Source organism: Xyrauchen texanus, chromosome 26 (genome assembly GCF_025860055.1).
Source record: "Xyrauchen texanus isolate HMW12.3.18 chromosome 26, RBS_HiC_50CHRs, whole genome shotgun sequence".
Classification (NCBI taxonomy): domain Eukaryota; kingdom Metazoa; phylum Chordata; class Actinopteri; order Cypriniformes; family Catostomidae; genus Xyrauchen; species Xyrauchen texanus.
In genome coordinates this window covers 8,646,672-8,664,377 of record NC_068301.1, presented here as the reverse complement: position 1 = coordinate 8,664,377, position 17,706 = coordinate 8,646,672, and the positions used below count along the sequence as shown (strand labels likewise).

At 37.4% G+C, this 17,706-nt stretch overlaps 1 protein-coding gene across 3 annotated transcripts in view; it reads left to right on the top strand.

Moving 5' to 3' along the window:
• The window catches only part of LOC127619691 (regulation of nuclear pre-mRNA domain-containing protein 2-like), a 38,999-nt gene that overhangs the window by 19,380 nt on the left and 1,913 nt on the right, over positions 1–17,706 (top strand). The window contains exons 3-11 of one of the 3 annotated variants that reach the window (XR_007967594.1): positions 765–898; positions 1,125–1,183; positions 1,312–1,438; positions 1,550–1,725; positions 4,613–4,967; positions 5,174–5,383; positions 5,783–5,977; positions 9,133–11,177; positions 16,693–16,824. Coding sequence is in view for 2 of the 3 variants with exons in the window: in XM_052092641.1 (XP_051948601.1) it covers positions 765–898; positions 1,125–1,183; positions 1,312–1,438; positions 1,550–1,725; positions 4,613–4,967; positions 5,174–5,383; positions 5,783–5,977; positions 9,133–10,796 (2,920 nt within the window). In the remaining variant the exon portion in view is untranslated. Of the gene's footprint in view, positions 1–764; positions 899–1,124; positions 1,184–1,311; positions 1,439–1,549; positions 1,726–4,612; positions 4,968–5,173; positions 5,384–5,782; positions 5,978–9,132; positions 11,868–16,692; positions 16,825–17,706 lie in introns of those variants that run through there. The other 2 variants (XM_052092642.1, XM_052092641.1) reach the window with 2 other exon arrangements.

Below are 17,706 nucleotides of genomic sequence, written 5' to 3'. Positions count from 1 at the left end.
AAGCTTCATTTAACGAACCAATTATAAACAATTTAGCATGATTACTCAAGGATAAGGTGTTGGAGTGATGGCTGCTGGAAATGGGGCCAGTCTAGATTTGATCAAAAATGTCCTGACTATACTTGGTGATCAGTTGAATGCCACTTTGGTGAATTAAAGTACCAATTTCTTTCCGAAACAGCAAAATCTGTACATTATTCCTGAACTGGCTGCCAGTGCATATCTTAACATAATTTAACACTTACTGCTCTCTAATAGTCATAGTTGACCATGAACAAGAACTTTAATGATTAGCCAAACAATACAAGTGCTCTCCATGTGTGCACACTCAAGCTTCTCAAACTCTGTTTCTTCAGTAACTGACTGCCTGACAAACATATTTCTTTAAATTGTTCTCTGAGAACCAGAACAACCCTGGATTTTTTGGTTTATTTGTTTGTTTAGTTCAACCACAAGCTCTGACAAGCTCTCAGTCACAAGTAACATCTCTCTTGAAATCTTGGTTAAAAGATGAAATAATACAATGCAGATTTTGGCGTATTGGTCACCGTTCTGCCCAGGTAGAGAAAATCGTCCCCAAAGTGGTATGCCAGATTACCAATCCTGCCCTGCTAATAACAGGCATATTTTATTTGCATAGTGCAACATTTAGCCATTTAGAGGACTGCACTAAAATTGTCTAAAATAGTGTCAAAGCACTCAGTTTGGCTGTTTCTGAATGTCTGTAAAGAACTTCGTTTTCATGAAATTGTATTTCCTTCCAGTGCCATGAAGGATTCTAAAATGATCAAGTCTGTGGGAAGGACCCTGTCCATTTGGGAGGAGAGAAGTGTCTATTCAGAAGAGTTCATCAGTCAGCTCAAAAGAGGACTAGTTCAGACAGCAAAACCACCAAAAGGTCAGACTTGCACACCAAGCCATCTACTAAAATGAATTACTCATCAGCACAGAAAATTACAGTAAACAAAACTTGTGAAGTTAATTTTGCCCTTAGAAGTATATTTCAGGGCTTGTCTTTTATGTTTTAAAGTCTAGCACCTTTAAAAACCATAAAAGATGAGTTCATGAGTGCTTCAGAATTTCTTGATATGAAATAAAAATGGCACTGATATACTTTTCCCCAGTTTCAGCTCCTGTCAACTCCAAAGCTGCCCTGAAATCCAAGATTGTGGCTGAGTTTGTGGTAAATATTCAATATTAAGTGTTTACATTTGAATAAATCTTTGGGCCCCTTGAGTAGGGCCCATTTTAAATGGAAATTCCCATTTGTATTACTCTTAACATGCATTTCCTCTGTTTTTACCCATCAAGCCCTCAGCGTTTATCGAGCATCTATCCAAGTACAGGAAATCCATGGATGAAATTGAGCTTAAAGAGAAACAGTTAGCAGCAATGCGAGTGGATGTATGCAGTACAGAGGCTCTTAAGAAATTAAAAGGTCACTAAACCAAGAAGCTTTTTAGTATTCTGAATTTGTGTTAGACAGACATGCATTATTATATCTTTCAAAATGTTCATGTTTTCATTCTTTCTGCATCTCATTTCTCAGACAAGGCAGGAGGTAAGAGGTTCTCCAGAGATTTTGAAGATGGGAGCACAAAGCTTCAGGAGTTCATTTCCTTTCTGGATGGTGAGGTCAAAAAAGGCAATCCCTTGATGGAAGCTCTGGAGAACGCAGACATATTCTACGAGATGCAATACAAAGAGGTCAAGATTGTTGCTAAAGTGAGTGTTAGGAATTTATTTAATTTTTAAGTATGGATCATTTTTGGGTTCCACTCAAGTTTTCATGGTGCGAACAATACCAAGGTCATGGGTTTGAATCCCAGGGAACACATATACTGATAAAATGTATACCTTGAAACAAGTGGCTTTGTATAAAGTCATCTGCCAAATGCATGAATGTAATTGTAACATAATTAGAGATTTCAGTTGTAGTCATTGAACATGATTCTTACCAACATAAGCTAAACAGGTTACTGACACTTCTCAAAATAATGTGCAATTTGCTGTGTTTGGTGGTAAGTACTGATTTAAAAAGATTTGTAATACATTAGCAGGGCTCGACATGAACGCTTGTCCGGGGCAAGTGAAATTTTGAGCGGGCGAGTTAAAGAGAATTTTACTTGCACAAACAGACAAGTTTCCTGATTAAAACCTCAATAACAAAAATGATCTCAATATCACTGGATTGAGGGGATTTAGCACAATTTTTTTTTTTTTTATTTATTTTATTTTTTTTATTGCAAATTAACAAAAGAGTAACACATACAAGGTAGTGAGACACATATACAATACAGAAGACAAAACAAAACAAAAACAACGAAATACAAAACAGCCCAACACAGTCATCGATAAAGTGGTGTATGTAGGCACATGAGATCCTTTCTGTGACGCAAGTATAGATAGGGGCAGTCCGGTAGTATCAGTATAGTTTTAGTGAGGGTATTAATCACCCCAACAATCACAACAACAACAGCAATATATTAATATTAGTGGTGATAGTATCAATGATAATATTTATAATGATAATTCATGACAATAATAGGAGCATTAGCTCTAGCAATCTATAATAATAAAATAACAATACATTTAGGTCAGTCAATAATGTCACCGTACCTGCTCTAAACTCTAGGTCAGGGGGCTGATCCAGCACAATTTTAATAATTCCTGCATGTTTCACTTTCAAAATGCTGGGAGTTCCCTCTTTCGTATCGCTCTCTCTCCCTCTCGTCTTCACTTGTGCAGCATTCAGCAGCTTGTGAGCGCACACAGTGGGAAAGCACATTTTTAGTGAACTTTCGATGTTACATATTTAACAGGTATAAATCTGTTAACTGGAAATGCAAATAGTGTTTTATCGCTTCTCTGTAAGTGAGAGATGCAATAAAACTATAGTTCCTGTTTATAAATAAACAAAGATGTCTTCATCGTAAGTGCACAATGTTGGAGCGATAATTTTGTCTCTTTACATCGTTGGCAGAAACTGCAAAAACTCATTTTGTTACCATCTGTAGAGTGAAGAGAAACACTTAAATCAGACCTATGCATCATCCTGAAAACCTGTTACACCATTACTCGCCTTCATGTTGTTCTAAATTATCAAAGTTTTATTTTCCATGGAACTAATGAGAAACAAAGTTAGTTTCTGTTAACAAAAAAATGATGCAGTGACAGTGAATATTGACTGTGACTAACATTCTTTAAAAATCATTTGTGTTCATACAGGCTTGAGGTGGAGTAATAATTTAACATACTTTCTACACTTTGTTCTTAATGTGATACTTACTAGCTGTAATTATTGTGATGGAGGCTTTTCTTTTTCTTTTTCTTTAAGTAACTTTGAATGACCAGTTTACAAGCACATGGCAATGCTTAATATCGAGCCCTGCATTAACCATTGAAAATTCCCACTGTGGGAGACTAGAATGAATATATAGAACAATCAGGTCATTTTAAATGAAATGGCCCAGTAGGAAATAAGTAAAATATTATATTTCCAAAAAGCACTTTATGAAATCAAATTATTTGCATTTGGTTCAACAAGAGCTCTTAATATCTCCTCGCTCACAGCAGCCTGAGGCCATCTACCAGACTCATTATTTTGTGGCTTATGACATAAAATATCTTTATATTTGAAACTTGCACCAAATAGCCCTTTCAGAAATAATGACCAAACGCTCATTTAATGCATTTAGTGGTTTAACTGCCCTTTGCCATAATTAGATTTTACTAAAACAGAAGTCCAGACCAGATCGTATTTTCCTTATCTGTTTTGAATAGAACACGGTTTAGGGTTATGATCCTGTCTATGTTAGGGCCACATTTGTGCAGGGTGCAGATGTGCAGGGTCTTGTATTAACTCAGTTCATAGTTCACCTCTCTACATATCAATGTTGAATATGAACACATTTTTAAGATAATTAAATATTAATTTGTTGTTTGTTTCGCTAAGTTAAAGTTAACAGGAAACAGCGTGCGTGACGTATTTCTAAGTGAAACAGGCTATTTAATAAGGACAAAAAGTACGGCGGGACTTGATTTTATATTTTCGTGAAATTTGTGTTCATGTTGTAGTCTTTATATTACGGGAGGGGATGAAAAATAAAAGAGCTTGTTTCAGAAACCGTAGAAGGGGCTGTACAGGCCAAATGCACTATTGGGCTTAATAAGCTAGACATGTCGGTGTCTCGAGGTGCATTTTAAAAGTTTCTTTTAACTTAACATAGCATCTAAAAATGAGATGTGGTGCAACGGTCTCAGACGTCCATCTAGGTCATGTGTACATTGGAATATTTTTAAAATGGTACAGACGAAAGCAAAAACACCTTTGGTGTGAACGGCCCTTAAGTATTTTTTACACAAAATTACGAAGACGAGCATTTTTCTTTTGAAATAACGAGCACCAGTTAATTGTTTACAATTAGACCAGGGGTGTGTATTTAAGAAAATAGGGCACTTTTAATTTCATGCTTACTTTAAACATGCTTTTATTAAGGTACATCATTATATTCTCTAATTTTGGACAAATATGTGGCAATTTTCTGAAAGTGTGTTGTTTTGTTTTTTTTAAGCTAATAGTGCAACCTCTCTTCAAAACATTCCTTTGCAGGCCTATGAGACATTTGCAAACCGAGTTTCACACCTTAAGCGAAAGCTTGATGCACTGAAGGCTATGGTGCCTGATCCAAATGACTCTCCCATCCCCTCCCCCATTGAAGATGCCCCTTCACCCACGGGCTCAGATTCACCCTTTCATTCCCTGGGTAAGATTGGTACCCCTGACTCAGAGCTGGATGGACAGGCAATGGAGGAGGACCTGATGGCTCTGGGAGATGCTCCCAGCCCCCTTTCTTCTGTTGGGGGTTCCCCAAAACCAAGTGAACCTTTGGGAGACAAAGACAATCGTGACGTAGAGGACATGGATCTCTCAGATGTAGAGGAGACTGAAACACCTGCCATCATAGGTACAATATGGCCTGTACTAAGTTATTTTTGACATAGAGTATGTTTTTCAGAGGTTGTGCTTTTGATTATTTTTGACTATATTAAGTTTTATAGTAAAAATGAAAGTAGGTTTGAAGGTTATGAAGCTTGAAGATTAAATATAAAGAATTGTAGAATCTTAAACAATCTAATTATTTTTACTTAAATTTTTGTTTCCTTCCAACAGTAGAGGAAAGTGTGGTTCCTGCTGTTGTGTCCAAGCCGTCCTTGGACGAATCCTTACAAGCTAAGGAAGGCACTCCAACAAAGCAGACCACAGCCCCCACAGTGACGGTTCCCTCATCAATACAGTCATTGCCAGTGAACTTTGCTGGTGTTGATCTAGGCAAGATCAGTTCCATCCTGAGCACAATCACAAATGTTATGAAAAACTCAGGTGAGACTATGTAGTTAGTATTTTACAGCACTTCATAAATAATAGGTTTGAGTTGGTGCAAACTGGTTAGAACTGTGGTAAGCCATGGTGCTTATGTGGAACATGCAGGTTTGAATATGGCCTGTTTTGTGTCCCGATCCAATTCTACCACTGTCTCCAAACCAATTTTCTGTCCCCTCTCTTCTGTCTGTCAATGAAAAGTAGGGCGTACATCATGTATATCGATAAATTGATATACATGATGTACGTATACCGTATCGTGAGGTAATTGGCAAAACACCCAAAAGTGTAAAAAAAAAACACAACAAAAATACACCAATCCTTATTGCATAACAGCAGAAACAGGTTTACATATGTATGTAGAATCTTCTTTTCAAAGATTTTGTTTTTCCTTTGCAGCTGTAGGAGTTAGTCCCATGTCTCAAGCTTCCCCGAATGTACCTTCAACTACAACCTCAACTACAACCTCAACTCCGAAGATGCCCACTTCTCCTTCAGCCAACCCACTGGCCAGCTTCCTGTCTAGGGTGGACATCAACCCCAACACCCTACTTGGCGTCCTATCCAAAACACAAACCCAAGGTGGTCTTCAGGGTGAGAAATGGGAAAGCAAATTGTTTTGAGAAACAAAAGAATCAGGATTTGCTAATTTAGTAAAAAGTCAACATGAAACATGCTATTTAACTTCTTAAGACATGTTCCTGGTCTTACTGTGCACGAATTCTTTGGTGCATGCAATCCAAAGAAAAAACTAATTCTTGTTAGAATCTCGTCAAGATAGGTAATAAATTGCTCTGCCGCAAAAACATTTTTTTTCTCTGCTTACATCTCCATGCCTTTTTGTTTTTTAGCCTCTTCCCTCCAACCACCTGTCATATAGTTCATGCCAGCTAGCGCCACTTGTACATTCTGGCATGTATTACCACTTTTCATGATCCAATCCATTCCTAACCTGCATTTTCACAAGTAAAATTGATTGCAAATGCCATTTCATGTTGACTTTAAAGATTGTTGTATGTTCAGGCTGTTTAAAGGTACACTCTGGAGGATTTTCTTTCTTTTTTAAATTTTTATTTTGAATGAACAAAATATCATTATTGAGCCAGTTACATAAAAAATAAAAATTTATGCCTTACCCTGAGTCACTGGGGTAAGCCTAAGAGCTGTCCTGTTTGATTTGGCAGGAAATGTCATGCTTCTATCAGATCGTCCATGCGTGTTTACATCCCTGTTTACTTTCAGTGGAAGAAATGCAACTTGTTCAGATGACGTATTTTTAGGATATATGTTTTATAGGACTTTCTACTTGGGGTGCTTTCACACTTGGTTCAATTGCTTGGACCGAACCAGAGTTTGTTTTCTCCCACCATGCCCTGTCCCCTCTGGTCTCTGTTCACATCATATTATTTGGGTTCAAACCACGGACCGATTGCGTCATCAACATAAGGACACGCAGCAGCTGGTTTACTACTCAAAATATTTAACAACTCAAGAAGACATCGGCTTCACTGTGTTAGTGTTAAAGTATGTCTCTTTGGATTTACGATCAAAACTGGCCATGCACAGAATGACATCTATATTTGTCTGCCACGGATTAACTAAATGTGCAATGATGTGATGAATATCAGGGTGTCTGCCACGAGCCCGCGTATGCGTGCAAAAGATGTGAAGAATGTGATCTTCCTCCCTGACAAGCAGGTATGGCAAATGCATTATACCAGAAAATATCGGGAGCCTGCAAAGACATGAATTATATGTCATAAGCGGTTCACTTCCATGATTTGGTATGATTTATTTCATTTCAGTTCACATGGACAGTGTCCCAGACCACCTTTTCAAGCTTACTGGGTGAGGTTTGCGGGTGCGCACCCTACTTTGGAAAAAAGTGCTAGTGTGAAAGCACCCTTACTATCAGTGATTCTTGGTCTAGCTAGTCAGATTTCTTGGATATGGTGATCATAGGCAACCATGAGTATACAGTGCATCCGGAAAGTATTCACAGCGCTTCACTTTTTCCACAATTTGTTATGTTACAGCCTTATTCCAAAATTGATTAATTATTTTCCTCAGAATTCTACAAACAATACCCCATAATGACACCGTGAAAGAAGTTTGTTTGAAATCTTTGCAAATTTATTACAAATAAAAAATGAAAAAAATCACATGTACATTAAGTATTCACAGCCTTTGTCATGATACTCAAAATTGAGCTCAGGTGCATCCTGTTTCCACTGATCATCCTTGAGATGTTTCTACAACTTGATTGGAGTCCAACTGTAGTAAATTCAGTTGATTGGACATGATTTGGAAAGGCACACACCTGTCTATATAAGGTCCCACAGTTAACAGTGCATGTCAGAACACAAACCAAGCCATGAAGTCCAAGGAATTGTCTGAAGACCTCCGAGACAGGATTGTATCGAGGCACAGATCCGGGGAAGGGTACAGATAAATTTCTGCAGCATTGAATGTCCCAATGAGCACAGTGGCCTCCATCATCCGTAAATGGAAGAAGTTTGGAATGACCAGGACTCTTCCTAGAGCTGGCCGCCCGGCCAAACTGAGCGATCGGGGGAGAAGGGCCTTAGTCAGGGAGGTGACCAAGAACCTGTTGGTCACTCTGACATAGCTCCAGTGTTTCTCTGTGGAGAGAGGAGAACATTCCAGAAGAACAACCATCTCTACAGCACTCCACCAATCAGGCCTGTATGGTAGAGTGGCCAGACGGAAGCCACTCCTCAGTAAAAGGCACATGACAGCCCGCCTGGAGTGTTGCCAAAAGGCACCTGAAACAAAATTCTCTAGTCTGATGAAACAAACATTGAACTCTTTGGCCTGAATGGCAAGTGTCATGTCTGAAGGAAACCAGGCACCGCTCATCACTTGGCTAATACCATCCCTACAGTGAAGCATGGTGGTGGCAGCATCATGCTGTGGGGATGTTTTTTAGCGGCAGGAACTGGGGGACTAGTCAGGATCGAGGGAAAGATGAATGCAGCAATGGACAGAGACATCCTTGATGAAAACCTGCTCCAGAGTGCTCTAGTCCTCAAAGGATCATCTTCCAACAGGACATGTTCCTTAGGACCCTAAGCACACAGCCAAGATAACAAAGGAGTGGCTACGGGACAACTCTGTGAATGTCCTTGAGTGGCCCAGCCAGAGCCCAGACTTGAACCCGGTTGAACATCTCTTGAGAGGTCCTGCAAAGAAGAATGGGAGAAACTGCCCAAAAATAGGTGTGCTTAAAGACTTAAGGATGTAATTAGTGCCAAAGGTGCTTCAACAAAATATTGAGCAAAGGCTGTGAATACTTATGTACATGTGATTTTTATTTATTTTTTTTATTTTTTTTCCCCCGTTTTTTATTTTTAATAAATTTAAACAAACTTCTTTCACGTTGTCATTATGGGGGTATTGTTTGTAGAATTTTGAGGAAAATTTATGAATTTAATCCATTTTGGAATAAGGCTGTAACATAACACTATGTGGAAAAAGTGAAGCACTGTGCCTTAAACCATAAGATTAATCTGCGAAGAAGTGTTGTGCCAAAGAACAACTGATGTAAAAAAAAAAAAAAAATCAATGTTTCTCTACGAGTTATTTGCAATTTTATGGTTTATATTATGTTTATTATAATGTTAGAAAAGGCTTGCATGAGCGTGTTAGTAAATGTATTTTTTTTTATCCATCTGCTTACCCTTGCGTCCCTACCCCCTATTTTTCTCTTTCTATTATTTTTTCCCCAGGTCTGTCATCTTTACTAAACAACCAAGCTGTAAAAACCACTGCAATTTCAACTTCAAATCCTGAAATGCCATCCCTCACCCCTCCATATACAGCACAGTCTCAAGCATCTCCCAAAGTCATACCTACTTCATCTGGTGTCCCATTGGCCAGAGACGCCATCCCTCAAGGATGTGTGGTTCCTAAGTCTTCCCAATCAGATATATTGAACGAGAAATTAAATCCTAGCTCTGAACTCAACTCCAATCTGGACTCCAAGATCGATAACTTCCTCCAAGGGAAACCATGTATAAAAGGATTGAATTTGGGCTTTCCATCTATTCTGCCATGGCCAAAGGGAACTGTTGATAGCCCCTTAACAAGTGCAGAAAACCTTGGTGGAACTCCCATAAGGGACGAGGCTGGTGCCACACCAACTCAAGATGAGATTATGGATGTCCCAAAATCAGAGCCCTTACTATATCAAGAGGGACAAATGGTGTCTACAGCCACAGCTGGAGTGGAGCAAAACTTTCATGCTGATCCAAGATCGCAAGCTGGTACAGAAATTAATCAGAACAATGGACAAGTAAAAAAGGTCTCCCAAAGCTCAGTGCCCTCTCTTGCAGAGGCAGAAGCCAAACGGTATAAATTCATTGAAGCTATGCGGTCCACTTCTGTGCCCAGCAACCAGCAACCTTCAAGCAACAGACCTGGTGCCATACATCAGTTGCCAATACAGAACCCTTTAATCAGTGATGCAGGACAAGAAGGTAACTTGTATGGTGAGGTGTATCAACATGGTCAAGAGCAGCGAGTGATGGCCAGCTCAAATGCGTACGGAGCAGAGTCGTACCATGCCCAAGAACCAAGACAGGATATTGCCGAGCCAACCTTCTTCACCTCACCTCTACCACCTATCCCAAATCTTCCGCCCCCACCTCAAGACTTCTTGCCTTCAGTTTCTTCCTTAAAGCCAGGTGGTTCTCACATTCACATGGATTTGCAAGAACCTTACAGTGAAGCTGAAACAGGTGTTGATAGCTCTTATGGCCCGGCCAACTCTGATTATGATGAGTGTTTGTCTCATGAGGTTCCAAACAGGGAGCCTTTCCATCCACATGGGGATGGGGCATCTTACTCTGCTCTTCCACCACACCATGTCCCCAAAATCCTACCAAATGAAACGGTGGATTACAACCATCAACATCTACCAAGAGTGCCTCTGCAGCACCCTCCAAGTATGCCACGTCACCACATTGGGTCTCCTCCTCCAGTAAGGGGCTACCATGAAGACAGAAGTCCTCCACAACCCATACCTGATGATCCGTACTTTGACCCATATCATGATCATCCACCTCGTAGCCCCTCTCCTCCTCATTATGACATGCACCCTGTTTCCCCTTGCGCACTTGAGTATTACCCTGAAGAGATGCCACCTCACTATCCAGAACACAGGGTTCACCTTCACCTAGAGCACAGGCTTCCACCACCACACTTTGTCCATGCACCTCACCCTGGGCACTATCCACCTCCTCTGCACCTCCGTCGACCACCACCAGTTCCATATGAACATGAACCGCCCTTCCCCAGAGGCAAGCGTCCTGGTCCACCTTTTGGAGGGCCTCCTAGAGGTGCTGGTCCTTTGTATCCTCCTAAAAGACCCTACCTGCCTCCACATTATTGAAATGTTTCTTATTGTGGTTCTTAAGCTCAGGTGTTTTGTGCATGTCGCAATGAGCATCTGAGATGAAGGTGTAGAAGTCCAAGTGCTGTTACAAAATAAATTATCAGCAAGACAAATGTTGCTGTATACAACAATGGGGAGGATGCTGAACACATTCACAAGATCACGATAGAGATAAGTGCTAATTTATTGAAGCATCTGTATATGCAAGCAGATAACTCATTGGTCTACAAGTGACTTTGGCAAGATCTGAGGAAAAAGCAATTAAGAGAGGCAAGATGAAGTCAAGCAGCACTGGAGCAGAGAAATGGAAAGTGTCTCTGGCGAGGAATAATTGCTGGTCGATTGACATGGAGTCTGAAGACAAAGACAAAACAAGAGGTGGTTATTCTACTTCGTTTCATTCATTCTTGTTTATTTCCCTATAGTTTTTAGTCCAGCTCTATGTACAGTTAAAATGAAAGTTTAACACAAAATGTCCTTTCCCTTTCTCAGAATGCATTTGCACATGTCTTGCATATATATTTTGGGAAAAAACACAATGTTTGTTTTTTTTGTTCGCCGTTTAATTAAGACAGATTTTTTTTTTACTTCCGTAGTTTAGTTCTACTGATGATCAAGCTATATTGTTATGCAAAGCTGGTAGTTTTCACCACATGTTGTTTTGTACATGAAATTAAATGTACCTCTAACAGGTAGTTAAGCTTCATTATCGTCTTTCATGGAGAAACAACAATGTAGAGAAAAAGTAACCTTTACAGTTTTGAGGGAACACGCTGAGGTATAAAGAGGCGAGCCATTTTTGCCTACACTGGCAGAAGATGCAGAAGACAAGAAGCTGATTTATTATCGGGAAGGAACATCGTGGCCTCCCTCAGATCCCTGAGGCTTTTACTGTACTGACTTAAATAAAGATGTGTTTGGAAAAAACCACAGTGGGGGAGAATGGTCTTAACCATCATGTCTTTGAGTCTTTTCATCTCAGTTGCATCAGTGACTGATTTCTTTTGCTTTTCACAGTATTATTAATTAATAATTAATTATATATTCTCATCAATAAAACGCGATCAATAAAATATGATCAACACATTTTATGGGAGATTTTATTGAAGTTACATTACTGCAACCCATGACTCCATGGTTTCTCCTAAACCAAGCACCAAGTTATGTTTATTATCCATGTCCAAAATCATTTTACCTGTAAATGAAAATTTTGTTAATAACTTTTGTAAATATACGGACTGTATTTGGACTCTTGAAAATGAAAAATGTACCGAAATACTACAAAGTTACATTTGAATGGAGTGAATGGGTTAATGTAGGATGTTCTTATGGCATGCTATTTCCAGTACGCATGGTAAAGGTCCATTTTTGTAGATTTTAATATTTGGGTATATTCATATTACATCAATAGACCATTTGTTGCACTCCATTGCCACAAAATATATCAGTGCAGGATGTAAAAAAGTATACGTCCCACATAGTTATCAGGATGTAATTGTAAAACAATTTAATGAGCGATAAATATTTATCTATGATTTTAGTTGTATTATAAAATGTATTACGACATTGAACATTTCTATTAAGAAATTGCATTTGAAGTGTGGCAGGAATGTTTCTATTATAGTTATCCGCATTTTAATCTCAAGTCACACTTCAATGGTGGCAGTGACAGATGTTGCATCATGCTGTGACCATCTTTTTCTGAAATAAAATTAGTACTGTAGGAGACAGAATTTTAAGAGAATTCACTTAAATTCTGGCATTTATGACCCTAATGTTCCAAACCCATATGACAGTCTCAGTTACCATTCACTTTCATTGTATGGAAAAAGATGCAGTGAAAAGGAATGGTGACTGAAACTGTCATTTTCATCTTTTCCTTTTGTGTTCCACAGAAGAAGAAAAAAAGTAATATGGGTTTGAAACAACACGAGGATTTGCAAATGATGAAAGAAGTTTCATTTTGGTTGGGTAACTATTGACTCAAGTTAATGGCAGAATAGCCTCATATATCCTTGAACTGTATGCTGTGGTGACTTCCATATAAAATTCACCTCATCCTTCAGCTAGCTAATTGGAGCCAAAATTTTAATCAGAGACAGTTTAATGGAAATGTAGTTGAAGTTATATTAGTGTAACTGTTCTGTTTCAAAAATGTTCTAATGAACAAAAATAAATAATACCAGGACTTTTCGTGAGACTCAGTATGTCACATGTTTAATGCAGGAACGGAGAGAATGGAGTAGGCAAAAAGTAACTTTATTGTCAGATTGCTCATTAAATAATAGAAAAATATTGCTAAATTATCTAAAGTATTTTTTTAAGATGGAAAAACACGCATGCATGCAAGGGGCAAAAATAACTAGGCAACAATGATAAAGTAATGCCATAATCAGCCTCCCTGACCTTGTTTGCTAGACTAATCCTTATCAAATCTATAGCCTACATAGACATTTTCTTTAGAAAGGAATACAGCATCGTAAGAGAATTTGCAAGTTCAATAAGCTTAAACTTCCACACAGTGCTCTTAGGACCAAGGTTTAAATTGAGCTCTGGGCATCACTTTGCAGCATGACACCTAGAGGCACCTGCATCAGGAGTGTCATACGTTTGACCCCCTCTTTGTCTGTCATGGGCGAGCAGATTTTAAATGTCTGCACAAACTGCTGTCAGTAAAGCATAAGCTAAATATCTAAACATATTTTATGTCAAGAGATAATCACCCAAAAAATGAAAGTTCTCTTAGCATTTACTCACCCTCATACCATTCCAGATGTGTATGATTTTCTTTCTTCTGCAGAACACAAATTAAGATTTTTAGAAGAATTTCTCAGCTCTGTAGGTCCATACAATGCAAGTGAATGGTGGCCAGAACTTTGAAGGACCAAAAAACATATAAAAGCAGCATAGAAGTACTCCATATGACTCCAGTGGTTAAATCCATGTCTTCAGAAGCAATATCATAGGGGTGGGTGATAAACACATCAGTATTTAATCATTTTTTAATTTTTTTTATAAATCTCTACTTTTGTTTTTGGCAATTCACATTATTTGTGCATATCGCCACCTACTGGGCAGAAAGGAGAATTTATAGTAAAAAAGGACTTAAATATGGATCTGTTTCTCTCCCACATCTATCAAACTGCTTCTGAAGATATGGATTTAACAGCTGGAGTCGTATGGAATACTTATGCTGCTGTAATGTGCATTTTAAAGCTTCAAAGTTCAGGTCACCATTATCTTGCATCATATGTACCTTCTGAAAAAGTGTTTGGCAGAAGAAAGTCATACACATCTGGGATGGCATGAGGATGAGTAATTAATGAGAGAATTTTCATTTTTGGGTGAACTATCCCTTTAAATAAGATTTAAATTTGAGACTTTGTGGGAAGAACCCTCTTGGCTCTTTAAAACTTTGTATGATGGAATTCAAAGCATCTTATGATCACCCTTTATCAGATTAAATTAATATCGAGGTTTATATCAGGTTGTAGCTGAAACAAAATCTTATTCGTGTTATAAACTCTTGACTCTGTTAATACGTACTAATAGATACACATATGGTCATTCAAGGGGTGATATGACGTTTGATAGTTAAGTTATTGAGTTATTATTTGCACCAAATCCAAATGCGCGTTTTCTCTTTTCGTCGCTTCTTTCGTATGCATATATGCAAAGCTGTGGAGTAACTCTTCATAAATAGCCATTTGAGAAGAAGCTACACGTTAGAAGTGTAGTCGAGAACAAATGTCGATAAGTTGCGCGCGAGTCGTTTATGCTACAAGGTTTCCAGGAAAATAAAATTAAGACGTAAGCATTTCTATTTTATATGATTCCGTCACATTGAATCTTAAAAAAATAAAAAATAAATAAATAAACATTTTTACTTTTAATTTAATTAATTAATTTGAAATGCGTAAATATTTCTGTTAGAGCAGATTAGGACTATGACTGTTTAGCTATCAAAGTGAAATGATCTAAGATATTTTTGTTTAGCTGAACAGTGAAAGACAGTACATACAATACCTAGGCATATATATTGATACCTAAATCATCATATTAACTAAATAATCTGCCTGATAATAACTAAAAATATATTACACATTTAATATTAATACATATTATAATTATTTTTTTTATTTTTTTTTTACATTAAAATACAGTATTACATTTATCCGTCCATCCATCTATATACTGTATATTTACACACAATATTTTATATATTAGTTGCTATCAGGAAAATTACTTTTCATGAATTATGATTATATAATATAGGTCTATATTTTATATATCGTATTGAAATATTTTTAAAGTAAGTTACACTGGCAATATAATTATAAGCAAATCATTAGAAATAATTAGCCCGATAATAACTAATATATATATATATATATATATATATATATATATATATATATATATATATATATATATATATAACCTACATATAAGAGATCATGTAAAGTCAGTCTTTATTCCAAAATAACCCCCGAGAGAAATGGAATAGGCCTAGGTATTTCGTGTCTTTGTAGCTTTATTTAATTTACATAGACCTAATTTAATTTTAAGTGACATGAGTAATGCCACCATGTTAATTACCTTTTAAACGCCCGAAAGAGTAGGTTTAATAACAGTGATGCAGAGATTTACAGTTATCTGTAACTTCTGAAATTCAACAGTTGATTTGATCAGTTACGTCACAGACCAGATTTGTGGGTCACGCCCCCACGCTAAAAGCGCGCTCTATTCAAATTAAAATAACAGTTTGTATGAAGTAACAATAGAATGATTGCCGTCCGCGCCATGCAAAACTTTTGACATGGAATAACATGTATTGCGTGGGACGCGACTCATGAAATGAATCGCCCTTTTCTTCGAGCCAAAAATCCATATTAACTTGCCTGAGCAAAATATTTAAAACTGTAATAAAATTATATTCATTTTGGGCACATAGATTAATGTTTACTGTCTTGCATGATCATGCATTATAAAATAGAACTAATACGATTTAATAGAATTTCTCACTTAAAGGAATATTCCGGGTACAAGTTAAGCTCAATCGACAGCATCTGTGGCATAATGTTGATTACCACAAAAAAATTTATTTCAACTCGTCCCTCCTTTTCTTTGGGGGGGAAAAAAAAAGTAAAAATCATGGTTACAGTCAGGGCCGGACCTAGGTTTTTGGGGGCCCTAAACAAAAATAGTGTATGGGGCCCTACAGGTTTCTAGAAAATTCTAGTTAATTTAGAAAAAATATACGAAATGAAACTACGTTTCATTGATACGGTTGTGTGTTTTGTTGATTAGAGAAATTGATGGGCAAAAAATGTAATAAATTGGGGTGGTGGGTGGGGCCCCGAACCAATCACGGGGCCCTAAACAAATGTTTAGTTTGTTTATTGGGTTGGGCTGGCCCTGGTTACAGTGAGGCACTTACAATGGAAGTGAATGGAGCCAATATTTGGAGGGTTTAAAGGTAGAAATGTGAAGCTTATAATTTTATAAAAGCACACACAGAAAAGGTTAGTAAGTGATTTTATCACACTAAAATCATGTTAACACACACATTGTTTATGTATTTGTGTTTATACTTTTGAAACAGTGAGTATTTTAAAGTTTACAGATTGGCCCCATTTACTTTCATTGTAAGCGCCTCACTGTAACCCAGATTTGTGTGTTTTATTTTTATTTTTTTAAGAAAAGGAGAGATTTATGTTATAAGCAACATTATGTCCTGAAACCAGAATATTCCTTTAATATAAGGAAATGTTGGTGTTTAGGCTGTAGATACTGTTTATATTAGTTAACTTGGGGTTTTATAAATGGTTTTATATTTCCTTTATTTCTTCTCCCACTATTCTGATTTCTGTCCCTTTATTTTCTAATCCAGACGCCCTTTCATTTCATTCTACAACCCTGTCCATCCCCAGTGTGCTGAAGGACTTAAAGGACTGTGTCTGCCCAGCAACAGTAGTTGAGGGCACATTCAATGCCCTTGTATCCCATCTGCTTGCAAATTAAGGTAAACCATATGCTGTTGCACAAAGCACACTCAGAACATGTTCTTTATCTCTATTTGTTTGAAAAGACTCTAAAGCGACTCAAGGCTGTACTTCCATATAAAACATAGCATCTGAAGTCACTGATGCTTTTCAAAGCAGTGGTAAAATGCAGAAACCACTGACTTTTTGTCTTCGACAGGGGAAAGAATTGTACAGACTTTTAAAGCTGCACTGTAATGTCAGTTAATTTGTTAACTAGTCAGTTAATTAGTCATGTTGTCTATGCACCTGTCAAGTCACAAGAACAAAGAAATGGTCCAACCACCTATAGGAGTATTGTGCAAAGGAGGTGTCTCTACTCAGGCCTTCTTCAGAAATGCTATAAACACAGTACAATGTTAGAACTCTCACACCCTCTACTGGTAAAGAGTGATCTTAATGGGTTGTGAGCTTAATTGCTGTAGGCAAAGTTATCATAGGTTTCCTGCATGAGCTTTCTCTCTGGATGGAGGTATTTATTTAGGCCTCATTTTCTGTTTCTGTTATTCTTAAAAGGAAAATGGATTACTGTACAGCATTGGATAGGATCTTAAATCTATTTATGAGATGGTTTAAAAGTCAGGTGAATAGACAGCCAAGTTAAAGCACAAAATAAAGACTGAATGCAATGACTTCCATTAACTGATCAATCAATTTAATTATGGACCATCGGAATGATCCAATAATTAAATATATCATATATAAATATTGAGTAAATTTCACATGGACTCTTAAGAGTCCCTAACATAGAACTAACAAATACACTCAACAAAAAAAAAATAATAAAAAAAAATAAATAAATAACTTAATTTAATTATAGAAAGTTTTTACACGAAATTGAAAGTATTTCATTCAAAAGAAGT